Source organism: Eptatretus burgeri, chromosome 2, assembly GCF_056783735.1.
Source record: "Eptatretus burgeri isolate ZD-2024b chromosome 2, Ebu_testis_v1, whole genome shotgun sequence".
NCBI classification, from domain to species: Eukaryota; Metazoa; Chordata; class Myxini; order Myxiniformes; family Myxinidae; genus Eptatretus; species Eptatretus burgeri.
Genome location: NC_140962.1, coordinates 4,389,220 through 4,417,052, shown reverse-complemented (window position 1 = coordinate 4,417,052; position 27,833 = coordinate 4,389,220). Strand labels below are relative to the sequence as shown.

Here is a 27,833-nt window from a genome sequence, read left to right as displayed (position 1 = left end):
TTTACAGACTCGTCCCGAGTCGTCGAATTTTCGTGTGCCATCATGTGTAGTTCTCCCAAAGTACGTTTTACCTTCGGATCCCTGAGTGCGACATTCAGTGTATTTGTGTCCCAAAATAAATAACTTACGGGTTGAGTAACTAACTGAACAAACCCACTCATACAGACGACTTAAATAAATTGCCGGCGCTATGACATACATGCCGGGGGCGCACTCATATACAATACACAACTTACCCTTAACCTTATAATTTACACTATTCCATGGCCCAGGATCGATGGACTCTGCAAAGAGAAAAGAAGTTAGCAGGGAGCCAGACTGCTTGCACGCAGTCTCTGGCTCATGCAATGCAGGTCCAGGGAACGTGGCCGGCTGCTCACACGCAGTCCAAGACCTCCTCCTCGGAAATGGAGGCAGCTAACACAACGGCGCACGAGCTGCGCAAATGCAGTCTCCGTGTCAGCTCAAGTGACACACGCAATGAACAATGCACGTGCCACCGGTGCAGGCCCGTGTTGCAGCTGCCATCAGGGCAGTCCCAGCAAATTTGTGCGGTGATCCTGGCGCACAAGGCATTGAACAAAAAAGTGGGGGGGGGGGGAATGCAAAACAGAACGGGGCTGGTGGACATGGGCAGTAGGCATGGATGGCAAAGGTGGGCAGGCAAGGCATGGCAAAACAGGGCTGTTGTAGCAAAAAGCTGGCAGAAGATCGACCGACACAGGCCTTGAAGCAAAAACAGCCGTCAGACGACGTGGCCGGCGTAGGCCTTGCAACAAAACAGCCAGCCGATGAAGTGGCCGGCACAGGCCTCGAAGCAACCACAGCCAGCAGACGAAGTGGCCAGCCTCTTGCCTTGAAACGGAGGTTCGTGGAGGGAGTGCGGTGGTGCTGGCCACTCGGAAGGTGGGCTCGGACCTACCCTACTGTCTCCCTCCCAACCTATCGCCTTTGCCTGTCTCTGTCCATACCCACCCCTTAATTTGTCAAAACCAATTTAGCCCCAACTTATTTTTTTGTTTTTATTTTTATTTTTACTTCCGCCACTATAAATAGTCTCCTAACCCCCTTTACTGTCTCTGTCAGGCTAACCTATCCTGTCTCCTAGTCTACTCCCAACCCCTACATTCTCATCATGGAGGGGAATGAGGGAGAGCTAGCGTCCTGTGTCGAGGCCCTATGAAGCCTCAGAAAGGCCACCTCAGACTTCAGCGATCCAACCCAAAGTGGGTCCAGCGGCCCACAACGAGAGCGAAGGGATGGATGGTGCGGAGGGGTACACTTCCTAATCTACCCTATCCATTTAACTTTTAAACTACTCTGGGGCTTTCAACAAGCACCTCTCGCTTAAACTCGGTTCTAACAACCAAGATTCCCGTTGCCTGTGTTGGTGTCCTCTCAAATTTCGGGCCATGCCCCCCAATTTTCTTCCCGTGCCCTCACACGGTCTCACAGCTGGGACGCGTGGCTCCCTTGGCAGGAACTACCCTCTGCAGATTCTCCAACAATGGCACCCCCGGGCACGACACTGCCTCCGAGCCGACCAGCTCCCTAAACACCGGGGAGTGCCCTCCCTGGCAATTCCCCCTCAACACTCACGTGGCAGACTGGCACCCCGGGCCCCTTTCCGAGGGTCAACCGTGCCCACGCACTGCCCACGCGGCCTATGGCGCCCCGGGCCCCGCATCAGCGGGTCACCCATGCCCACTACACTATCCCAGCCCCCAGTGGACCCTTGGCCTACCGTGGCCGACTAGCCTGGTGCCCGGGGTACCCACTCAGCGATACTCACCTTTCGCAGCCATGCTCCCAGCCCGTCAACAGGGCTCCTGCACCCCTCCAAGCGGGTTTCGAGCCTACATTCACACCAACAACAAAACAACCTCCATTTTTGTCAATTTGACGAGCTCCCTAACTCACATTACTCTGACCCCGGGGTCCCTTGGGCAGGAATCACTCCTCCCCCCCAATCACTCATCGCACCATGCATTCCCCAATCACTCCATTCACTCAGACCCGCTGGCCTCACTCACTCAACAAGTACATTTTCCTTTCCACACTTCTCAACTCACACATCGCTGAATCCTGCCATCCTGCTCACTACTTCCCCTAACTATCTCGTGCTCCCTCGTCGTCCTTTACACTACAGCACGTTCCTTTTAGCACTACGTAGCTAAGCTACGTCCCCTCTACACATCCACAGTCTGTCACTGTCTCCGAATTGTCATTTTTCCCATCCTAAATCTGCACTACAATCCCTCCAACTAATCCATTCCACAGACTCCATGAGGACTTACCCCTTGCCCAATGAAGTCGGTCTCACTATGCCAACCCTTCCCCCTAACTAGTTCCATCCTGTGCCCAGGCAAAGGGGATCTTCCACCCCTTGCCCAGGGAATTTTGTTCACCCAAAGCGAGGCTTGCTTTGCTCAACTTTTTTTTTTTCATTGCGCAGAACCAGCGCGGCAACTCGCAACCTGCGCTCCTTTTGCGGGACGTAATGGCCGCTGTTCGTGCACCTCGTCCCTCCTTAGACGGTACCGTCCGGCAGGGATACCCCTCCTGCCGGATTCCAACCCTACGTGCAGCCATGACCACTCTGCGCATTAAAAGCAAAACAAGCCTCGCGTTTCGATGGGTTCCCCACACGAACACATGGGCTCTGCCCGTCGGAGCTTCACACACACGTCCGCGTGGAGAACCCATCCGGTCCAAATCCGTTGTCCAGCCTACCTTTTGTCCATCCGTGGGATCGGCAACATCCACCGTGTGCGTTTCTGGACCGGGTTTCACTCCCGCAAGCGCGCACGTGGCGGCCTCGTGTGCTGCACGGCACGGACCCCGCGCTCGCTGCTGGGTAAACCCGGCGTGGTTCCCATTACAGCTATGGCCGCTACTCGGCCCTTGTCTATCTGCCGCCGTTGTCTCCGTCGCACTCTCGCGCTCAAGCTCCATTCCACACACGCACTCCTGTGTGTCATGAGACTCACACACCGCGCCATACCACTCACACCGGGAGACACGGCTGCATGTTCACGCATACCCACCGTCATCTCCCTTACACACAGCGACCTCACACACGCTGTCCCTCTCACACACCATGGTTCTTGCACACACGGCGCGCTGGGAAGCACGCACTCCGGCACACTCGTGACCACACCACTCACACATGGGGGCGCACTCACACCTTTCACCACACACACCGGGACAATCAAACTGGGGAAATCGGGTCACCTCGAGGGCTCCCGGGGCCTCCATACCCCCCAAGCTTCGTGTGCACCTGTCCACAGCACTCGCCCCCTCTACTCCGCTTGGCACGACTGAACTCACCTGGTCGAGATCAGCTTCAAGGGAGAATAGTGTCTCCCTCCGTTCCCGAAGGAGGCTATCCAGCTGCTTGCACCAGGTCACCAAACAGTCCGCCAGCTCACCGCCATTAAGCCTCGCTACCTCTGTGTGTGTTCGTCTTGTACCCCGTCTTTATCGTGTAGTCTCTCCTCTACCGTTTCCATCTACCGCGTCTCTGTTATTGCTTTTATCTCATCCATTATCTTCATCGTCTCTACGTGTCTCGTTTTATACATTTCAGTCACCCCATTTAATTTTGCCCTCTTGGTGACCATTACTTTCTCCGTCACGACTCTTGTCCAACACGTCTCCCGAATTATTTCGTCCTCCCCCGCTTCCATCGCGGGAGGACAGCCGTTGCACTCCCTCCCAGCTTGTTCGCTCCAACACGTGGCGTCGCCATTTTGCACTCCGTTGTCCGCACTTCGTTGCATGCAAATGCCATTATGCCCGCCTGCAGGCTTTGCATATCGCTCCTGAATGCCTTCGTATGCGCATCCATGCAATCCATCAAATCGCACGCATTTTTTTTCATTCCTGCCAGCAAAATTGTTATGAGCTGACTCGTGTCAAGTGGCCCTGTGGCATTAATAGCAGCCCGCTCCGTGTTGCGCTGAGATGCGGCAGTGCCGCTATCGTGCGACTCCGTTTGCTGGCAAAGTCCACGCTCAGTATACGAGGGTGAGCTCCCCCATGGATTATAATTACAAAAAGAACCGTCCCGGGCCTGGATTCTACATTACTACACATATCTAATCCACCCGGCACCCGCTCGCCTTGAAACGCCATCTTATTTCTCGGAAGGGATTAAATTTTTTTTTTAACTCGCTCGTAATTTGGGGGAATGGGGGGGGGGGTTCGCTTCACACACCCCTGATCCGACTCCCGTGAATTTATTTGGAGACCGAGGTGGATTTGAATCCCACACTCCTGTGCACCAGTGTTACGAATTTCGGTCCGCCCGGCATGCGATCGGCCACGTAACTCGAATCGCGACCGCGTCGCCCACCGGAACGGACAATTCGGTCGTGACCCTCCTTGGAACTACCACCAGGAGCTAGTCACGGGTGGGTCTTTTGACCACACCACAATCGTGCCAATCGGCCACCCGTGCAGGATGGGGTTGTTCGCCAAACTCGACCTACCTAAGTACCTGCGCGAGTAGTTAACCGGGCGATCGTACCTCGCCGCTGGCCGGCCTAGGACACGAACCACTTAAGCGGTCCGTTCCGTGCTTCAGTGATAACCGAGCGGTGTTATCGCCGACCCCGACGGATGTGATTATTTAACGGGTGCTGACACCCCTCTACCAATTCCTTCCGTGATGCAAGATGGAACTTTCAAACAAGGGAAAGGACGCAACGAAACGGGGAACAGTTCAACAAGCACATTTATTGCACACTCAGACAAGCACGTATTTTACAGCCATTCAGAAAATCATGCACGTATAAGAACAGTCAAGCAAGCAAATGAAGAATTACAACCGAATAACGTGTCTTTATTCCACACATACACTTAAACAATTCTACTTATAAGACGGCGCCACCACATGCATTTACACAAAATCAAAGGAAAAAGCCACCCTCAAAGGCAAGGGTGGCAGACAGGTCCATGGAACCTGGATGAGTGGCCAGTTCCACTAGATCGAAGGGTCTTGCCCGCGCCCTCGTTGCGCGATGGCGGGCAAGCCGCAATGTCAGCGTAGCTGCGCCTGGCTTCGTGCCCCTGGCGTGGCCGGTGAGCTCTCTCCGGCATTCTCTGCGCAGGCACGTGTTTCATCGTCGGCACCACGGTTGGGGAGGGAACGGACGGGGTTACCGGCGCTTTCTTAGCGCGGAGCTCGGTAAGGCAGAGGGGAATTGCTGACGCTCTGTCCAACGAGTTGATGCTCTGGACCGCACTGGCTCCGGCAAACTCCTCTTGGCTGTGGCCTCCACTACGCCCCTTCTCCGGCAGCGGTCCCCACTCAGCCCTCCGGTTCGCCTCTGAGCCCTCCTCCGCGTGCCTGCTCCACTCAGCAACTCGCCCTCCTCGGCCATCAACTTCGACCTGAGCTCCGAGCTCCTTCCTCTCCGTCGATCGGCCCCCGTCTGCCTTAAGACTTCAGCTTCGAGCTCCGTCTCCCGACTCTGCCCCACCGACACTGCCGCCGTCTGCCTCTTCGAGCTCCGTCCTATTCTCCGACCCCTCCAGACTGCCTTGAGCTGCGTTGTGCTCGTGCTTATATAGGCCGGGGGAGGAGTGCATATGTAAATTTGTGGATCACAGCGGGTTTGGAGGCGGGGCTACACCACCTGATGCTCAGCCATTGGATGGATGAAAAGTGGGCGTGAATGATTCCTGATCCGATTTCTTCTTTGAAAGGATCCCATTCACAACCCATGGCACGACGTTCGGTTGAAAGGCGAAGGTGGTGGGAGTTTGCTGTGGTTGTTTGGGAAGGGTGTTGGTGGTGGTGATTTGGTTGTTGGGGGATGATTGGTCCAAAATAACGACAGCAAAAGAAAAACGGCTATCTCAAAGGATCGCAGCCCTGTGAACACGGAAATTCCCTCTAAACAACGGTGGGGATTCTAACTACACATATACTTATCGTCATAACTGATCTAAGGTACTTTATGGTGGTCTGCGAATTTCCACAGCCGTAACCATATTGTTAAGGATTCAGCGACGGAGGGATTCTCAACACACTCCGGCCGTCTCCGGGGTTTACAATGCCGGCTGGCTCGGCACAGGTCTCGGGTTACACGTCTTCAAACGCGATACCAACGTAATCCTGGACCTTACCAGTTGGAGAAATAGAACCCCGGTTACAGACTGGATTTGTCAGATGCTGAGCATTTTCTGCCAGTCTGTAACCATTTTGGTTTTGTATACCAATCGAACGGATCGTTCCTCGACGCGACACGAATTAATCCATAGCGGCAACTACATACGAACCAACCAGATTTATTGGGGAACATCGGGGAGCACAACACAAGCAAAATATTCACGACAATGTTTTTGTTAACAATCTTTAAACTGTTCTTAACGAGGGAACTACGGACTACAGGTTTTGAGGGGGTCCCTACCGAGATATGCCTTAAACAACATGCAGACAAGACAGACAGACAGCATGCATGCAAGACAGAGTACTTGGTGATGTCTCATGGACGAGAGGAAAGTGTCAAAAACACGAAATGTCGCTCGTAACAAGCCGATGTCCACAGATTCGAGCCCCCAGCTCGAACACGCCGCGTGGCAAAATGGCGCACGCCCTTTTGTCACAGACCTCACGCACGCACTCTCGCACGTTCAGACCCTGCGAAGTCGACTGTACCAGAGGGAAAGGTCCACGGTGGTATGCTCCAGCTGGCTTTTCACAAGGTCCAGCATACAAATCCAGGCCTGGCCTGTTCACCAGACAAGACCAAATCGAGGTGTTTGGGCTCCGGCAGGCAGATCGACAAACGTGTCGAGGACCTTCTCATGAAAGTCGATCGCCCACTCCACGTGCAGGCAGCCTCTAGTTGTTTCTCCTGCCTCCTTCACGAAGCAGATCGCAGACAGACACAGCCATCCCCTACACAGCAGATCACGACTCCCACCAGTCGTTTCTCAGTTCCACCTTTTCTTTCTCGGCCGATGGCAGACTCGACCCTCAGGTCCAGTTTTCTCTCCCGGCCGATTCACCACTGCCTTTCCTTTTCTCGCTCGCCTCGAAGCCCCTGCTCATCCAGCAGATCGCGACAAGACACTCGTCGTTTCTCTGTTGCCTTCCCTGCCATTCTTTCGGCTCGTTCCTCACGAAAAACAGACAGCTGTCCCGTGTACAGCCGATCGGTGTCACCTCGGCGCTCACAGTTTCACCACAGTTTCTTTTTCGTTCGCTCGCTCCTCCCCTTTACGAAGCCGACAAAACTCCTCCCCTGAGTTTTACTTCCTCTTTTTGGCCACTCCCTCTCAGCCGACTGGGCGGGGCCTCGTCCGGAGAGGGGAAGGAAGGAAGGAAGAAGCCCGTGGCACACCACCACTGTACGAACAATAAACATGCATCCTACACCTCCCGACACACATGCAACATCCATTTACCGAACAGCCTAACTAAACATACATTTAATGGGGGATCCAAGCTAATCCTATATTTAGTAGCCTACCAAGGGCCATTTCCATAACAATATATTCCCCATGACAAGATCAAAATTGTGATGTTTCACATCAATAGATGAAGCGGTTCAAGATAAATAATTTTTTTTTAACATTTCTGTTCAATCCAATGTGGCAGCCAGACCATGTGATCTCTTAGTTATTCGTGAACACCATGGTATCCCCAAGGCTTGGGGAACACGTGGGTGAAGTTTCCCCTCGATCTGTCAAGCCATTCTGGAGAAGATTTTTGAAGGTTTTAATGTTAAAAACAATATGGCTGCCAAACCACATAACTGATGTCATCAATTTCCCCCCCCCCCCCGCCCCCATACAATTTATCCCTAGATGACCCTCAAAAACTTTCATACTGATCGGATAAAGAGTTTGACGTATGCAATTAAGATGTCATAATGAAGCCACCTATGACATCATCAAGAAAAGATAACTTGTTTCCCATGCGGAGTATTCACATGTGCCAAGTTTCGATTTTTTCCATGAAGTGGTTTCGGAGATAGAGGTGCAAGGTTTTTCCTTTTTCCCAAAATGGCTATCAAGCCACAAGACCTACGATGTCATAATTATCATGAAAACATTCTACATGAGTAGTTTCACCAAAAGTGAAAATTGTGTGTCAATCAGGTAAGCAGTTGCAGAGAAAACAGAGGAACTTAGCATGGACGGACATACAGACGGACGGACAACCCCAAAACAATGCCGTCGGCGACTTCGTCAGCGGAAGCATAAAAAGGCACAAAGTTTCCTTCATCAAAGCAAGAGAGAGGGATGCAATCATGACTGTTTTATTGTCCCGTGTTTGTGCATATACTGATGAGAGATTACCAACATAGTGCACACAGATGGATGGTATTTTGGTGAGCATCAAGGATTTGCTTCAGGGATGGATGTGTTGAAAAGGGTGGGCGGGCAGGGGGGGGGGAGGTGAAGAGATAACAAAGAGATTTTTTAAAATTAATTTTATTGGAATTTTTTGGATCAATGAGGTGAGAAAGGAGGAAGCCAACTAAGTGTAGGAAGGGAAGACAAAAAAGAAAAAGTAATATGTAGATTCCGAAGTGTTTTAAGAAAAAGAAAAATTTGCTCATTGAAGCATTTGGTACTCGAGTTCCAAATATGAAAAAACAACATGTTCTCTGAACATCCCGGAATCATTTGTTCCTTGAAAGAAGGAAATCCTACAAGCAGCCATTTGATCAGTCACGTGTCCAGGCTGGTTAAGAGGTCTAGCAACTGGTTTGTAAAGATCACTGTTGTTCATCCTCACATAATTGAAGTGTTCACGATACCAGTCACATAAGTGGTCAACCAGGCTCACTTGTTGCAGAGTGAATGAAATATGGTAAATGGTCTGTGATGTTTATGGGGTCATGGGATTGAACTTGTGGGATTGGTGAAAACACAGCCATTAGTACATTTACAGGGAAGGAAGGAACCACACAACAGCAAAAATGGTACGAACAGGCAAGAAAGGAAAACGACAGGATAAATGGGGATTATAATATTATGTACCAACGCCAACAGTTCAGAAGTGGGTTTTGAGAATTGTGATTATACTTGCAGTAATTGAAACCTGCTTTGATGGGTGGCATAATTGCAAGACAGGATTAGGAAGGAGGTTACAAATAATGGGTGTGCCAGGAAAGAAAAAAAAATAATTGGAGATCGCAATCTGGATTATAAATAGTGGTGTCTCAATAAAAAGGGATGATATTAGACTGGGCTAACTGAGATGGAAGATTCTGCATGACTAGTGCTTGAGGAAGGAAGAATAGCAAGTTACTCGGTGGTGCTGTTACAGTGCTGCTGGATTCAGGGACGAGTAAGATAGCAGGCTCCGAAAGGCAATGAGAAAGGCATGTCAAAAGGGAAGAGCAATAATTATGGGGGATTTTAATTTGCCAGGTAAAGATTGGGTTCATGTACAGGGGAAGTAGAGGGCAGAGGGAGAATATCTAGATTTCATGTTAGACAAGTTATACGTGGCAGGGGAAGATAAATGAACACAGTTTGGGGGGGGGGGGGGAGACAAAGCACCGGGGAAAATGATATGCATCCGTTAGTGCTAAGAGAGATAGGAGAGCAGATAAATGAGATTAACTAATACCTTCAATAGCTCACAAGAGTTGGGATGGATGCCAAAGAGTGGCAATGCAACAATTATTTAAGAATGGCTCGAGTCAAGCATTTGGAGAACTATGGACCTGTTCGGGCCTCGAGGATTCCACGGTGTAAAATCATATCTTGAAATTGAGGAATTGCTGTCCGAAAACAGCATCGTCATCATCATCAATATCACTTGTGAGCTCAAACAGTTGTAGTAAATTAATTAAACAACTTAACACTTTTAAAATGTCCAAGTAGACTGCGATAAATTACTTTACACCTTTCCAGAGGATGTCTTAATGAAGTGTCAAATTAAATTTTAAAATTATTTTCCAGACTAGTGATAAACTGGTCTGAAATTTGGGACTATCCTCCAAAATACAGAGTCAATGCAGCTTAATATAACAATCAACAACATTGACTGGAAAATTTGCCGTATATGAGTTAACATTCAAAAATAAAATTGCTCAAACTAAATTCAATGAAAATGTTTAACAATGCGGAATGATTCCAAAACACCAGTGAAGGTGACCGATTTATGAGATTGATTGTTGCATCATAGTTGAAGTGGATCGTCAGCCTACCAGCATCCACTCTTCGACTTTCCAGTGTCTCTTTAGCAGCATCTGGCGAATCTGGCATTCTCGTGTCTACAAAACAAGAAGTACACACAGCATCGAGGAAATAATTACTCAGTTCCGCATGTCCAAGCTGGTGTTTCAAATTTAGGATTGCATCATTAAATAAGGACACTAGACGTCATTGTATGAAGCTAAGGCTGATTGTGATCATCGGCAAGCAAGAAAGGTGCAATAATCACCAAATATTGGATGCAACATTTGTGACGAACTGCCCTCCAAAGATGCACAGTGCAGCACTCAATTATTTGGAGAAAAATTAAAACATCTGCCCTATTTCTGTGAATAAACAATATCCCCATGATATATCATACTATTTATATCACATAAAGCAATGTCTGTATGTGTGTTCCTTACAGAATGCAAAACAGCTTGGCCGACCTTCACAAAATTTTGCATAACCAGGGTGAGGTCAAGAGCGTTAAGTAATCCTGCCCACCAACCCCACCCCACGAGCGCGGGGAGACAACTTGCGATTTGATTTTCACCTGCACATGTGGAACAATGCAACTGGTTTAACCACTGACCCCTGCTGGAGGGAGGGGGTATTTCAGGTGGGAAATGATGCCAGTTCTTAAAATTAATCTCTTGATCCCTGAGGGAGTGGGTATGACCATTTCTGGAAAAGTGGTAATGTGTACATCCTACAAGATAATGCAAAAATAGCACGTTCGCTTTTGAACTGCACAGTCTGGGTTCCATTCTCACACCGATTTACAAACTGTCGGACTGGTGCAGGGAGTTGCCTTGTAAAGTGCATTGTCCCTCGGATGGACGTTATTCTGGGAGCACAGTCTGCTTAACAAAGACCATCAGATCTGATAGCGACACCACAATACCTTTCACGACAAGCAGGCAAGTTATTGCCAGCACTTGTTAAATTCCAAATTCCTGCACAGATTAGTTACAGTCAAGCATTGGGCCAGGCCAGACGGTTCATTAAAGACTCACCAAAACCTAACCCTTAAGCAACCCCGCAAGATGTGATTCACTCTGGGTGTGAAAGTGGTAGTCGAAGCAGGTTCCATGCATTGGATTATGCTCAATATTTCTGAATGTGTTTATATTGTCAAATGAACTTAGAAACTTGGATGGACACACACACACACACACACACACACACACACACACACACACACACACACACACACACACACACACACACACACACACACACACACACACACACACACACACACACACACACACACACACACACACACACACACACACACACACACACACACCAATGTTGCTTATAGATGAGACGAGTTGGCAGAGAATAGGAACTTGTTGATCTTAATGTATTTTTCCAGATGTCAAACAGAGAATGGACCTGGAGAAGCCCCACCAGAAAGAAAAAAAAAAACATGACATGTGCACTGTACGCGCAATGAAGTAAAGGACAACTCAATCGCTCTATCAGGACTCAAATTAAATACAGGAATGACCACAGACTAGTCCAGCACTCCCAAAACGGACAAGTCTGTGGTCAATGAACAATACTCACTTCATAAAGCAAAAGCAGTGCAGACAAAGTCCAAATCAATCTATCAATCACAATAATCTTTGAAAGCAAATAACATCGTTTCAACAAGAACTCAAAAAGAGATTCAATGCACAATCAACCAGAGTTGGTGTCAAAGCCACCCAATGCTCGCCTGTTTATACATTTATCGTTTTTAAAAGACGAGTCTAATAATTAATATTTTTTTATAAAGCATTGCAGTGAAGTATAATTATAAAGCAATATATGTATTTGTATGTTGTAATCAGTAACAAGAGCGCAAGTAAGCACAATATACGCCCGAACAAGAAGGTATATACAGAATTGTGCTACCACATGGAAAACAGCATCCTGGTTGCCATGGCAACCACTTTAGATGACGAACATATGTCATGACACACCGTCTCCACAGTCTGTACCTATGTACCAAATATGAAACGTGAAAGTTGAAAACTTTGGGAGTAAGAGTGCGGACAGGAACGGACGGACAGACAGACAGACAGACGGATGGACGACCGGTATGACATAATATGCCCCGATATATATATATATATATATATATATATATATATATATATATATATATATATATATATATATATATATATATATATATATATATATATATATATATATATATATATATATATATATATATCGGGCGTATAAAAATAGTGTGGTAGATAAAAACATTAGAAAGGAAACTGGAGGGGGAGCACTCGGGAGAGTGCAAAACCTCCGCCACCAACACTGTTGGGTCACTCAAGTGAACCTTATATCATAGTCATTAAATATGTCAACAGTGCTGACAGAGTTATAGTTCTTTTGTCCAACATTTTTTTTGGGGGGTGGGGGGTTAGAAATCACTTAAAACATGAAGAAATGCAAAAAAAAGAAATCGAAATTTTGTTGAAAAAAAAAAGTTGCAAAAATTTTTTTTTCTCTACCAATTTTTTTTTGGGGGCGGGGGGGTTGGAAATCACTTTAAACATGTAGAAACGCTGAAAAAAAATTTTTTTCTCTAAATTTTTGGGGGGGTTGGAAATCACTTAAAGCATGTAGAAATGCAAAAAAAAAATTTTTTCTCTAAATTCTTTTTGGGGGGGGGGACCAAGTCCAAAATCTAATGGCATGATCCTTGGACCATACCTACCCCCCCGCCCCCCACCAAGTTTCGTCGAAATCCGTCGAGGAGTTTTTCCATAATACAAAAAATTTAACATTTTCACGCTGATGCTCACGCCGGGGGTATCGCTATAGCTCTCTGTTCTTCGAACAGGCGAGCTAAAAACAATAAACAGATTAAATGTACCCAACTGTTTGCAACATTAACGATGCAGAAAACCACATTGCTGTACAACAGGGGACTAACCATGACCAGAAAACTCACGGGAAAGACCTGATGAAGAGAAGGAAGAAAAATCAAAAGATCTTACAAATGAAAATCAAAAATGTAACTTAACGATCTGGAAGAAGACAATGCAGAAGCACATCACTCAGGGTATCAAATCATTGAACTTCAACCAAACCAATTACATGAGAAAAACGATTAAAAACAACCAAACCTTGAATAAAGTTAAACCAAAAAAAAATGAAATCACATTCTGGCAATCAAATGGGAAGATGGAACCAAAATCAGAAATGAGGAAGTGATTGTGAAGAGTGGAAGAATTTTACAAGAAATCATATCGATTTGACAAAAGGATCAAATTCAGATCAAACACTGTTTGCAGGGTATAAACAGGCCCCTCCCCCCAACAGAGAACAGATAATATGTTATAATCCTTCTTTCTTCAGAACAAAACTGGCTTTAAATAATTTTCAAGAAATTCAGTTCTGTATTTTAAAATACTCGTTTCCACTTCATTATTTATTTTAGACCGATGTTCACAATATGCTTCTTCTCAATCTTCTTATTCACAACATTCCTTTTTTAGTTTTTCTTTGGTGGTTGTCGCTTTTCACCAGACGTAAGTATCTCCAATGCAGACCTCATTGGTCTGATATCTTGTGTCTTGGTGACCACATCGGCACTTTAAGTGAAAAAAAACCCCAAATGTCTGCACGGCAGTGATGACGTCTGTCAAAGTCAGGAATGTCTATCCAGGGTCCATTTTCCGACGTTCCGGTTGTGCAATGTTTTTAAAATGTTGATAAAACTTTCTGACCCCTCAGCTGAAATAAACAGTCGCTGATGTTCACTGTTGAGACCACAATGGTCAACAATGCCACAAAGCAATGCCATGCACAGCGGACATAAAATGGCCACCCAGAAGTCGACCCTCACAAAAAAAAAAAAAATTGGGGTCGACAGGAATTATTGGGGGAGGTCGGGTTACCGGAAACTCAACATTTTTTTGTTTATATGTTTTACATTCGCTCAGATGACGTGAAACATGCTATCAAACACAAGAAGGATGAAGAAACACCAGGATCGAATGAGGTTGTAAACTCAGGAGACTAACTGGTTCAGTTTTTGGGACACGCTGCACATGCTTTTTTGACCTTGGTCCACAAAAAGACCACTCTTGATACGTTTGCAGAAAAAGAAAAAAAACACCCAGTTCGGATGATTGGAAGCATGACATATAATACTTCTGCACAAAAACAGGAGATAAAGACAATCTCAGAAATTGCAGACCAATTAGCTTGCTGCCTGAAACCTACAAAATATTTACCGAAGTACTGGCAAACAGGATACATGGAAAACTAGACTTTGCCCAGCCAAAAGAATAAACAGAGTTTAGTCGGGGATTCAAAAACCATGAACCATATGACAAAGTAGGAAGACAAGCAATGGAAATCTGAAATTAATAAGAGATGCCACGATGCACAGGGTTCAATGACACGAGAAGGTATTCGACTTTGTGAACACCCAATTTGTTTTGAATGCAGAAAGGAACCAAAGCTTGAAGAAAACATACATCGACTTAACCAGTAACATTTAAGAAAAAGCCACATTGACAAAGGCTCTACAAAGACAGATAAATAAAAATAGAAAAAAAGAGAGACAGACAGACAGAGAGAGAACATCAGATGCTTCTAACTTGAGTTATGGTGTGCAAAATGATTTTCAAAGGGGAAATGACCTTTGAACTGTTGAACCCAAAAATTTAAGTTCATCTTTGTATTTCAGACCATACATGCACCAAGTTTGATTGAAATTCCTTCACCGATTCACAAGCTATGGAAGCAATAAAATGATTTTCAATTGAAGAGCACGTGCTCTGATCTTTTGAACCCAAAATTGAGTCAGTTCATCGTTGTATTATCGTCTATACTTCTGCCAAGGTTAGTTAAAATCCTTTCAGTAGTTAGCAAGGTATTATGGTAAAAATAAATAAATAATAATAATGGACGGACGCACAAACAGCTCGATGGACAAACCAAAAACATAAATAATGCTTCTGACCTTCAGCTTTGGAGGTATTAAAAAAAACAAACAAACAAACAAAAACTAGACCGACACTCAAAAGAGCACATACCTCCACCAGGCTGAACGGTTTACATTTTGTATCCCATTGATCGGCTGGATATGTATCCGGACCTTAACCAAAACCTTAACCCAACTAATCCACCAAGTTTAGTCCAAATCCATCCACAACTTTTTAAAATATCATGCCACATATTATTTTTGGCCCCATCTCCCAATGGTGAAGAATCACTGAAATTTTTTTTTTTTAATTTCTATCTTTATCTTCACCAAAATCGAATTAATTCGTCCTCGACAGACACCCAAGCTTGTCCACCAAGTTTCATCCGAACATGTCACTAGCATTTTGAAATATTCTGCTCAGACAAACAAGCAAACAAACAGGGATGAAAACAACCTCCATTCACCTTCGGTGGTGGAGGTAATTATCGAGAAAGGTGTTCACCAGGAAGATACGATGTCACCAATACCCTGTATGCCTACATCAGAAGAAATTTTCAAGAAAATGAATTTGGGAAGAAAAAGGTTCAAAGATTGGTTGAGCATACCTAAATAAATTATGATTTACAGGTGACATCATTGTATTTGGACCAATTTCAGAGGAATTGGTCACAAATTCAAGAAGTGCATGAAGCAGAGTTAACATCAAAAGGGGTCTGAAAATAAATTGAAACTAGAACGGCACTTTTCGACGTCGCAAAGTCAACAGATATGCTTCCACCCACATCAATACATACTTGTACAAAGTTTTACTTAAATCGCTGAACAGAGATTCAAAAAATTAAATAACTTTGGCTGCCAGACGAAGCGTCCGATCAGGTTGAAATTTTTAACACCTCTACCCCATCAATACGAGATCATAATTTTTAAGTTTCACGTCGATTGATGAAGCGGTTCAAGAGAAAGAAGATTTAAAAGATGTTTGTTCAGTCCAATATAACTGCCAGATCATGTGACCTATCAATTATTCGTGAACATCCTGGTCTCCCCAAGGCTTGGGAAATATTATGTGTGTGAAATTTCCCCTCGATCTGTCCAGCCTTTTTGGAGAAGAAGGTTTTTAAAGGTTTATTCTTCAAAAAAAAAAATCATCGCTGCCAAACCATGTGACCTATCATGTCATAGATAGAGAACTTTCTGTTCCTCATGGATAGGCAAACATACCTGTAAAGTTTTCCATTGATCTGTTCAGTTGTTTGGGAGATGATTTTTGAAGGCTTTTATGTTTACAAAAATAAAATAAAATAAAATAAAATGGCAGCCAAACCACATGGCCAATGATGTCATCAATTTTTTCCCCCATCCAATTTTGCTCGAGATGACCTCAAAAATGTTCATACTGATCGGATAAAGCATTTGATGAGTGCAATGATGACATAATCAAAAAAACATCACTCTCGTTTCCCATGGGGAGTACTTTACATGTGCCAGGTTACACAATTTTTTCCATGGAGTGGTTTCAGAGATAGAGGTCCAAAGTTTTCCTTTTTTATTTCAACATGACTGACATCTCTTAATTGTTCACAATGCCCTTTGGATGTCATAATTATCATGAAAACATTTTACATGACCAGTTGCACCGATGGTGAAAATTTTGGATCAACTGAATCAGCAGTTGCAGAAAAAAACAGAAAATTAGCACGGAGGGACATACTTACGTACAGACAACCTGAAAACAATGCCGCTGGTGACTTCGTCAGTGGAGGCATAATAACCCATACAAAAGTTGTATTTAACAAAAGCCATATTCCTAAGGCAGTTGAAGTGAACGACATCAAATCATAAGAGTTAAACAAACAGTCATATGTATTTGGGTCAAATTGTATTGTGAAAGGAGAACAAGATGTCCAAAATAAAGAAGAATACAAATGCCCATTTTGTTTTTGGAAAACAAGGTACTATTTTCAAAATAAAAGTGCTCTTTGTTGGTACAAAATAACAACACCACTCTTGCTGAAAGGGTGAACACAAAAAACGTCAGATTGTACTTCTTTCTCATGATGGTTAGCATACCTGGATAAACGTGTATTATGTCCATTGTTCTCCCTATCCGATGACGCAAATAAACACGAGCCTTCACAAGGAAGACTAGATCTACATTAAATATGTATACAACTCTTGGTATGTTTAGATAGAAAAAAAACACACAGGATGTAACAACTTCCCAATGTGACTGTTGAGATCACAAGGCAAAAGCATGATAGAATTTAGATTATTAGAACAGTATTCCAATCACCGTTGAAAAAGGCATCAAGAACTTTGGTTAACTCACCTCCAAGTCAATACCAGTTATACGGTCGACTTCTACTTGATGTTCAATTTCATGTGTGACAAACAAGTGGATATCCAGAGGGTTTTACTCGATGTTGGACAGTGACAAAACTGCAACGGTAATACTACATATATATATATATATATATATATATATATATATATATATATATATATATATATATATATATATATATATATATATATATATATATATATATATATATATATATATCAGCTGAGTATAGTTACACATTGTGTAAGCATACAACCTGTGTTTCCCCAATGCCTTGGGTTGCTCACCTGCATTTGATTTTTCATTTGTTTTTATTTTAATTTACAGATGTTGCCCGATGATTCTGCGATTTTTGCCGGTGTATTGGCTTTGATGTTAATCAGCACACAAAATTTCAGCAATGTCACTCAGAAGGCACCGATCTTTAATATCAGTCAGTGAGTCAGTCAGTGGTTAGAAAGAGCTTTAAAATATATATATATATATATATATATATATATATATATATATATATATATATATATATATATATATATATATATATATATATATATATATAAATAATGTAAAAGTGTATTTAAATACATGTCCATTGCTTCTGCTGACATTCACAATTGTTGCCAAAATTATTATAGAAAACGATTGGCAATTTTGTTTGTACAAGTAAAAAATATTTTTACTCAGTGTAAAAATTATTACATCGATCATTTGTCAGATTTGAAAAGAAATTTGTCCGTGTTTTGAACACATCTCATCAAAAATCAAATACTCTTGCAAGTGTTGGAATACTGTTATTTCGATGTCAACGAAGGCAAGGTAGGCCAATAAATAGTAGATGAATGCACTCTGTAAAAATCAACGCAGCACTGAAACAATCAAGCAGCTGGGGCCTTTTTTGTAGCCTCCACTGCACGTTAATTAGCTTATAATTCAAAAACAGGATTCCTAATCTATCTATAATTCCAGTAATGTGTGTGTGTGTGTGTGTCTGCGACCGCCGTTTCTCGACGACCGCCGGTCCGATCGGATTGAAACTTGCCAGGAATATTGCCGGGGCCCCGCCGATGTGCCTTTTCGAGGTTTGATATCGATCGGACAAGTGGTTCCCAAGTTACGGCCATTTATCTGTCGGCCAATGACAAGACACGGTGCTATGACATCACGAATGACGTCACAATTAGTTTTTTTTTTTGCACGATCGACGGTCCGATCTGACTGAAACTTGCCAGGAATATTGCTGGGGCCCCGCGGATGTGCTTTTCAAGGTTTGATATTAATCGGTTAAGCGGTTCCCAAGTTACGGCCATTTATCTGTCAACCAATGACAAGACACGGTGCTATGACATCACAATTGTTTATTTATTTATTATTATTTCTTTTGCACGATTGAAACTTGCCAGGAATATTGCTGGGGACCCGCGGATGTGCCTTTTCGAGGTTTGAGAGAGAGAGAGAGAGGCTGCACATTCTGGCACTCACCTACGGGCCCGCCCCTACGGGCCCGTACTAGTTAATTACAATATGCCCATTCCTAAAAAGTATGGTTGGTGTGTGTGTGTGTGTGTGTGTGTGTGTGTGTGTGTGTGTGTGTGTGTGTGTGTGTGTGTGTGTGTGTGTGTGTGTGTGTGTGTGTGTGTGTGTGTGTGTGTGTGTGTGTGTGTGTGTTCATAAAGCATAACATAACATTCACTTTGCTCACTCCCCTTTCTCTTACTTTTTCTCCCCCCCCCCCCGGCATCTCTCGCCTCACCTCACTCCTCGTAACCCCTCCCCCGGGGTATAGCGCTGTGTGGTGAGGCATTGCTCTACCCCCATCCCACCCTCCCCGCACTTCCCCCCTCCCCGCACTTCCCCCCTCCCACAATCCCGTCCACACACCACCCCTCCTCTCTCTCTCCGAGTATTCCTGTCAGTGAAGCGACAGGTGGTATTTGCTGGTATAAAATAAAGGACAGTGAAATTATGCAATTCCACGAGAGGTGCTTCCAGAACCAGTCCAGGGATTGTTGTGATATAGTTGTTCTCTGTGCCTCTTGTCCGAAGTGACAATTTTGAGCCACACACAATATGAAGACAGACAAAAAGAATGATAATTTTAAAAAACGGAAAAGCTTAGTTAAATGAAGTGTCCAGGTCAGACTGAGAATTTCCAAGAGCCAGGCAAAATATTGCAGGACTTTTAGGGTGAAGTGCAGGATTGACCATTTTATTTATTTTGGTGCTTTTCCACTTCATGATCATTTTGATGTAATAATCCAAAATAAGGAAATTACTGAACGATTTGTAAAAGCTTCATTGTGTTGCACAAATTAAAGAAGATGCTCAGTACAAAGGAAGTTGAAAAGTAAACATGTTTATTGAGAGAGTGCAGATACAACAAAATAGTATTGGTTTTTCATTGCGCTTTGCTTTTACAATTGCATTTTGGTTCAATGATCGGCTCCAGTTTCAGCAGCAACCGAGCTCCGTCAACCTCTCTATCCATACATTGGGACCATACTCTGTGCAGAGCGTTGGTGCTGCTTGAGCAGTCTCCTTGGCTATTGGGTACAATCCTGGACGGGTCGCCACTCCGACACAGGATACCAGCATGCGAACACTCATTTTGCCGACCTCAGAAGGATGACAGGAAGAGTCAACCCCACCTGGTATTAATTCAACAGCTGAGCAGGATTTGAACTCAGGATCCTGGGATCCCAAGCCCACCACCCTAACCATGAAGCCAAATTATTACTATATCCGACTCCTTCAGTTCAAGATGTGCTGCATCCAACTCTTGCATATATGCCACAAAAGGATGCATCCTCACAGTCTTTCTTCCTGAAAATAAACAAATAAGTAAAGGTTAGATTTCAGAAAAAAATATTTTATAAAAAAAAAAAAAACAACAATTTTTTTTAATCTTACAAGGAACAATTTTACTTTCAAAATGTAGACTTTGTCTGTTAATTGTTCAAGAACGTTTACAATTTATGAAAGCAAGAAAAGAGGGTGCATTGGGAGAAATCCATGCAAGTTAGGCGAGTGTGGATATAAAAAGAGGAAGAAGGTTGGTGGACAAGTTGATGAAAAGGGGGAGGTGTCTGGGGTTTGGGGTGGGGTGAAAAGGGGAGGGGGGGGAGAGATCGTAAATCCTGCCAATTTCTGACAGCATGTGAAAGCATGTGATGATTTGATGGCTACTAATTGAAAAACTTACCCTGGACTGGAATGAAGGTGGAAGGTGTGGATGCACCGGTGATGAAGGTTCTGCCTCAAGCGAAGTGCTGTCATGCTCACATTCTATTTCAGTGGATTCTTCAAAGAAAAGTTGTACAAATATAAGGCACAATCAGTTCAAGTTAAAGATTACATGCATGAGCAAAAATAGGGAGACAAATGAATGCAAAGCAAGACCAGTGTTCGTAGATGAAAGACAAATTTAATGAAATGTGAATAGGAGGAAAGACAGGAAAAGATGTTTGCACTTGTAAAAGTATGGGACAAGAGCAATACACAGATCCAAGATGATGAAGTTAAACACAACAATGTTTAACAAGAGTAAATAAATGATTACACAAAGTATGCATGTGAAGATGTACATGAAAAGAGCATTGTACATGGAAAGAAGACAATCAAATCAAATGCAGTAATGTGAACATGGATAGGTTATAGCAAAAGACCTCTGCACGTGTACATGAACAGGACAAGAATGCAGATGAAAGACAAAAACGTTATTTTCTACAAATGAATTGGTACAAACAAATATCCAAAGTCATAGCCTTACCACTCGGCACATCACAGAAGCAGTCGCCAGAACCAGGTTCCCAGATTCAGACACATCGCGGATTGCTCAGGCAGCCAACTCCCGTTCCGTCGTAACGGGTCGCTCTCGCAAAACGGAATCAAACGTGATGAAAAACATTCTTTTTTGCGTTTAACCTGCTCAATTGATTGTTGCATTTGAGCTTTTACATTCTTCAAATTTTAAGCTTCTCTGAGCACTGAGCAGGTGATATCTTATTTATGCCTTGCAATATCAATTACTGCAGAAAATAGACAAAAAAAAAAACAAACTTTGGAAGACTGCAAGAAAGAAAGAAGACTGGAATGACGCTGCATGGACTCGTCCGACTAGCAAAGAGCAACAAGGGCCTGCACCTGAGACACATCCCAAAACTGTTACGACATATAATCCTTGTTTGCCATTTTGCTTTCTCTCCTTAGAATAATTTAGCACGACATCACAAAGTTGCAGCATCAAATCCCTCGGACACTTGTCAAAGAGATGATTACTGTCATAACAACATGATAAGATGAACTAATTGGAGCAGATGAAGAGGAGGAGATGTTAACAGGGCAGTTAGTCATTACAAATTCCAGTAGGGAGGATTTGTCATTGGCTGAATTCTGGGTCAGAAAGTTCAAAGACCGAGTCAAGCTTGTGAACTCACAGAAGTTCTTTGCTGCAGTGCCATAGCTGGTGAGAGAGGTACCAACACCCAGCCAATTGGTATGGTGACAACTGAAATGGGGAAGAGAGAGAGGCAGCGAGAGAGATCGAGAGAGAGAGAGAGGCAGCGAGAGAGATCGAGAGAGAGAGGCAGCGAGAGAGATCGAGAGAGAGAGGCAGCGAGAGAGATCGAGAGAGAGAGGCAGCGAGAGAGATCGAGAGAGAGAGGCAGCGAGAGAGATCGAGAGAGAGAGGCAGCGAGAGAGATCGAGAGAGAGAGGCAGCGAGAGAGATCGAGAGAGAGAGGCAGCGAGAGAGATCGAGAGAGAGAGGCAGCGAGAGAGATCGAGAGAGAGAGGCAGCGAGAGAGATCGAGAGAGAGAGGCAGCGAGAGAGATCGAGAGAGAGAGGCAGCGAGAGAGATGGAGAGAGAGAGGCAGCGAGAGAGATGGAGAGAGAGAGGCAGCGAGAGAGATGGAGAGAGAGAGGCAGCGAGAGAGATCGAGAGAGGCAGCGAGAGAGATCGAGAGAGAGAGAGAGAGAGGCAGCGAGAGAGATCGAGAGAGAGAGAGGCAGCGAGAGAGATGGAGAGAGAGAGGCAGCGAGAGAGATCGAGAGAGGCAGCGAGAGAGATCGAGAGAGAGAGGCAGCGAGAGAGATCGAGAGAGGCAGCGAGAGAGATCGAGAGAGAGAGGCAGCGAGAGAGATCGAGAGAGGCAGCGAGAGAGATCGAGAGAGAGAGAGAGAGAGGCAGCGAGAGAGATCGAGAGAGAGAGAGGCAGCGAGAGAGATCGAGAGAGAGAGAGAGGCAGCGAGAGAGATCGAAAGAGAGAGAGGCAGCGAGAGAGATCGAGAGAGAGAGAGAGAGAGAGAGAGGCAGCGAGAGAGATCGAAAGAGAGAGAGGCAGCGCGAGAGAGAGAGAGAGAGAGAGAGAGAGAGAGAGAGGCAGCGAGAGAGATCGAGAGAGAGAGGCAGCGAGAGAGATCGAGAGAGAGAGGCAGCGAGAGAGATCGAGAGAGAGAGGCAGCGAGAGAGATCGAGAGAGAGAGGCAGCGAGAGAGATCGAGAGAGAGAGAGAGAGGCAGGCAGAGAGATCGAGAGAGAGAGAGAGAGGCAGCGAGAGAGATCGAAAGAGAGAGAGGCAGCGCGAGAGAGAGATCGAGAGAGAGAGAGAGAGGCAGCGAGAGAGATCGAGAGAGAGAGAGAGAGGCAGCGAGAGAGATCGAGAGAGAGAGAGAGAGGCAGCGAGAGAGGCAGCGAGAGAGGCAGCGAGAGAGAGGCAGCGAGAGAGAGGCAGCGAGAGAGAGGCAGCGAGAGAGAGGCAGCGAGAGAGAGGCAGCGAGAGAGAGACAGCGAGAGAGAGACAGCGAGAGAGAGACAGCGAGAGAGAGGCAGCGAGAGAGAGGCAGCGAGAGAGAGGCAGCGAGAGAGAGGCAGCGAGAGAGAGGCAGCGAGAGAGAGAGGAAGAGAGAGAGAGAGAGAGAGAGAGAGAGAGAGAGAGAGAGAGAGAGAGAGAGAGAGAGAGAGAGAGAGAGAGACAGCGAGAGAGACAGCGAGAGAGGCAGCGAGAGAGGCAGCGAGAGAGGCAGCGAGAGAGGCAGCGAGAGAGGCAGCGAGAGAGGCAGCGAGAGAGGCAGCGAGAGAGGCAGCGAGAGAGTCAGCGAGAGAGTCAGCGAGAGAGTCAGCGAGAGAGTCAGCGAGAGAGGCAGCGAGAGAGGCAGCGAGAGAGGCAGCGAGAGAGGCAGCGAGAGAGGCAGCGAGAGAGGCAGCGAGAGAGGCAGCGAGAGAGGCAGCGAGAGAGGCAGCGAGAGAGGCAGCGAGAGAGGCAGCGAGAGAGGCAGCGAGAGAGGCAGCGAGAGAGGCAGCGAGAGAGGCAGCGAGAGAGGCAGCGAGAGAGGCAGCGAGAGAGGCAGCGAGAGAGGCAGCGAGAGAGGCAGCGAGAGAGGCAGCGAGAGAGGCAGCGAGAGAGGCAGCGAGAGAGGCAGCGAGAGAGGCAGCGAGAGAGGCAGCGAGAGAGGCAGCGAGAGAGGCAGCGAGAGCGAGAGAGGCAGCGAGAGCGAGAGAGGCAGCGAGAGCGAGAGAGGGAGCGAGAGCGAGAGAGGCAGCGAGAGCGAGAGAGGCAGCGAGAGAGAGAGAGGCAGCGAGAGAGAGAGAGGCAGCGAGAGAGAGAGAGGCAGCGAGAGAGAGATAGAGATAGAGATAGAGATAGAGATAGAGATAGAGATAGAGATAGAGATAGAGATAGAGATAGAGATAGAGATAGAGATAGAGAGAGATAGAGAGAGAGAGAGAGGCAGCGAGAGAGATACCGAGATAGAGAGACAGAAAGAGAGAGACAGAGACAGAGACATGTAAATTGAGTCATCACTTTTCAGACAGTTTAATACACAGAGGAGGAAGTGGAGGGAAGATTGCATACAAAGGTCCTCTTGGGGGATTGTAGGTGTAAGAGCAGGACAATAGGACATGGACCATGAAAAATGGAGTTCTTAATGCAAAGTGCAACTCTGCCAAGACAGGGTTCAGTCTTATCAAACCAGAGTGACAATAACTCGGGAGTGACGCAAAGGAGTCATGGCCAACCTGTGGGAGGAGTCCTTGACACCATTAATAGACATGAAGGAGAGTTGATGGTCATATGTTGGCAACCTCTGCAAACTGGACCTCTCATGGGCCACAATTTTGATTTATGGAGACAGATATCATGGGAGGGGTGAAATGAATGGTCGTTGAAGGAATGGAGGGAAGTAGTGCTGCAGGTACCAGTGGGGTGGAGGGGAAGAGAGGGGAAAGGGGTTGACGATCCCACGGAAAATAAGCCTTGTAAAGAAGAATTAAAAGAGATAGGGATGAAAGTTGAAAAATGCTGAAAAAGTGAAAAAAAATGGTAATTGCATTTGAGGTGCACAAGCTGAAGTTTTTGATGATAAAAGAAAAATAATTAATACTCCTGAAAGTGGGAACACAATGAGAACCACTGTATGGAACGAGTTGAAAACTTGTGGAGTGCATGGGAAGGTTTTAGAGTAAATTTTTAGCTTATTTGGAATTAACATTCCAGAACAGCGTACCATATGTTCATCCATCTAGTTTTTCGACTTCTCCGGCCAAACCGCTGGGCCAATCCGGCTAAAATTCTGCAGCAACATTCCTCTCCTGACTGGTAACAGGGATTCGAAACCTCGTTCTGGTCAGGTGACTTCAAGTAGGTCAAAATAGCTGACAGTAAATTTATTTTAAAATCTTCTCCAAACCCACCGGTCAGAATACTACCAAATTTAGGTTACAATGTTAGGACACGGTCCTGATGATAAATTGAGGAGGCCATGTTGATGACGTGACCAGAAGTGTGTAAAAATGGCGGTCAATCCTATTCCTTACAAAATCTTCTCCTGATCCACCAGCCAGAATGCTACGAAATTTGGGTTACAACATTAGGCCAGGGTCGGGATGTTAAATTGACAGTCATGCCCATCACGTGACCAGAAGTTTGTCAAAATGACTGACCTCGCCAATTTTTGGGAAAATCGCGTAAATTCTTTCAACAATCTTCTTCTCCAGACCCACCGGTCAGGATGCTACCAAATTTGGGTGACAACATAAGGACAGGGTCCTAATCTTAAATTGCGGAGGCCATGCTGACGACGTGATTGGAAAAAGTGTCAAAATGGCGGTCACATAAATTCCTTCAAAAACCTTCGTCTCCAGACCCACCAGTCAGAATGCGACCAAATTTGGGTTACAACATGAGGCGATGGGCCCAGATAAACTACAGGTCTCATGTTCCTATTTTTTTTTATGTCCCGGAGGTTCAGGCTGGGGGTGTGGTGGGGGGAAAGAGACCACAATTCTCTCAATATAAATGTGTTATATCGTACCGCCAAGAGGAAGCCGGTATTACAAATTGCAAGTCATTAAAGTGGGTGAATCGACTCATCAGGAACAACGGGTTATTTGTGAGCAAGCTTCATTAAATACATGTCTGATATACAGAATTTACATGTCTTAACAAGGCACATTAAAGTTAATCAATACCTTTTGGCATCATGTTAAACGTTTTAGCAATGTACATTTTAACTCGTTAATTTTGGCCGCATGTATTTCCATTTGTATCATCGATTTCTCTGGATTGGTGTATCAGACCAACATATAACATGGTGGTTCATTAAAGGTTTTGACATCTTGCTACATCTGCTTCTTTGGAATATCACTGTCGTTTTGTACGTAGCCTGTGGCTGCTGGTGCCGCTGATGCAATGCCTCCATTACCAGTACATTGGTACTCATTCGCCGACCTCAGAAGGATGTTAAGCCGAGTCAACTCACCTAGTGTTATTTCAACGGATAACTGAATTTGAACTCAAGACCTTAGGATCTCAACCTCGCCACCTTGACCGTTAAGCCAACACCAGGATTTAACATCACCGTTTACAAAGGGAATTCTGACTTACAAATGCAAATGTATCTCTTTGATCATGCAATTTTGTTTTTAACTTACCAATAATTATTGTGATTACCAGGTATAAAAAAAGCAACCATTTCATCACTTGCATTCTTTCTGAAGAACCATTAATTTTGATACATCATTGTCATCTTTAACGCAAATCATCATGGGTGTCCATCATACAATACTAATCGATAGTCCATGAATAAGGAAATGCTTCACCTTTCTTTTTTAACCAGTGTGAAGCAATGGCTTTTAGATTTATTTTGAAGCCAATCCGATCCACACATATGTAACAACAGGTTTGCAAAGAATAGTGGTCGATCAGATCCTATTGGAATGCTTACAATATGTTGAAATGCATTTTCTCCCGTAATAAAATATATCATTTTTACGACACTTTACCTTTAAAATTTTTTTTTAATAATAACAGTTCTTTGGGAAAGTTGCGGATTGTAACTTTGTTTGCATGTTCAATGTGCTGACTAATTCGGATAGACTGAAGTGTGTGTTTTTCCAATCTACATTCAATGCTTTGTGCAGGACCTGAATTAACTTTTCATGAAGAACTTCCACAGTTTTGAAAAATCGAATGCGGATAAGCATTTGCTTTAACCTCCAGTGTTAATGTAGTTTAGCTTGTCAATTGCAGGTTCAGTCAACCATTACCAAAATCGAATTCCAGAATAGAAGTTTTTCAGGAAAATGAGAAGCCATTTAGACCGACAGAAGACCCACATAAAAAAAAGAAAAAAAAAAAGCACATGTATAATTATTTATCTATTGCAGTGATATTAAGGTGAAGGTGGGTCTCTGTTGGAGGGAATATGAAGTCGTGACAAGGCACAGATACTCGAGGCTGTTGGAAGCAATAGCAAAGTTTCAAGCCTCTCTCTCGTTTTCAAAAATAAAAAATAAAAAAATAAATTTGTATCGTCTCTCAAACCAAAACCCCCACCCTGCCAACCCCACACCCTGTAGTGGATAATACCACCAGTGATCCATTCAGATTCAATTGTATCTTTTATCTTGAAATGTCAAATTTTGTAGTTGTAATATTTCTTTTGTATTTCAAATTATTCAGAAAAGCCCCTTTTACATGATCAGTTTTCCCCTGAAAGTTTAAACAACAATTTCCACAAAATTATTTGTGGAAGCTCTCCAGCATTTTCAATCATAGATGCGTGACAAAATAATTTTATACACTTCTTTTAAGCTTGCTCTTTGTGCAAGTCAAAGTACCAGGTCTGACGACCTTGGCGGCGGAGTTCCCAAAAAAGTACTTCTCTGCGAATTGGATCCATCTCATTAAGTAAAGTTCATTCCTCTTTTGTGCTACCAGGAAAGGGAATCAAAACTTTTTTCTATTTTTAAAAAAAAGAAATGTCGCAGGTGTGTTTTTAGTTTTATGTGCTGCCATAATCAGTATCAGGTGGGGTTACACCATACAATTATGAGACATTGTGCAGCAGAGAGGACACACAGCAATGACAAT

The 27,833-nt window shown here is 44.7% G+C and overlaps 1 protein-coding gene across 1 annotated transcript in view; it reads right to left on the bottom strand.

The window, feature by feature from the left end:
* The window catches only part of LOC147031292 (POU domain, class 2, transcription factor 1-like), a 244,250-nt gene that overhangs the window by 178,206 nt on the left and 38,211 nt on the right, over positions 1 to 27,833 (bottom strand). Inside the window, exon 2 of the mRNA XM_085871924.1 lies at positions 10,182 to 10,247. Coding sequence (XP_085728050.1) covers positions 10,182 to 10,247 — 66 coding nt within the window. The remainder of the gene's footprint in view (positions 1 to 10,181; positions 10,248 to 27,833) is intronic.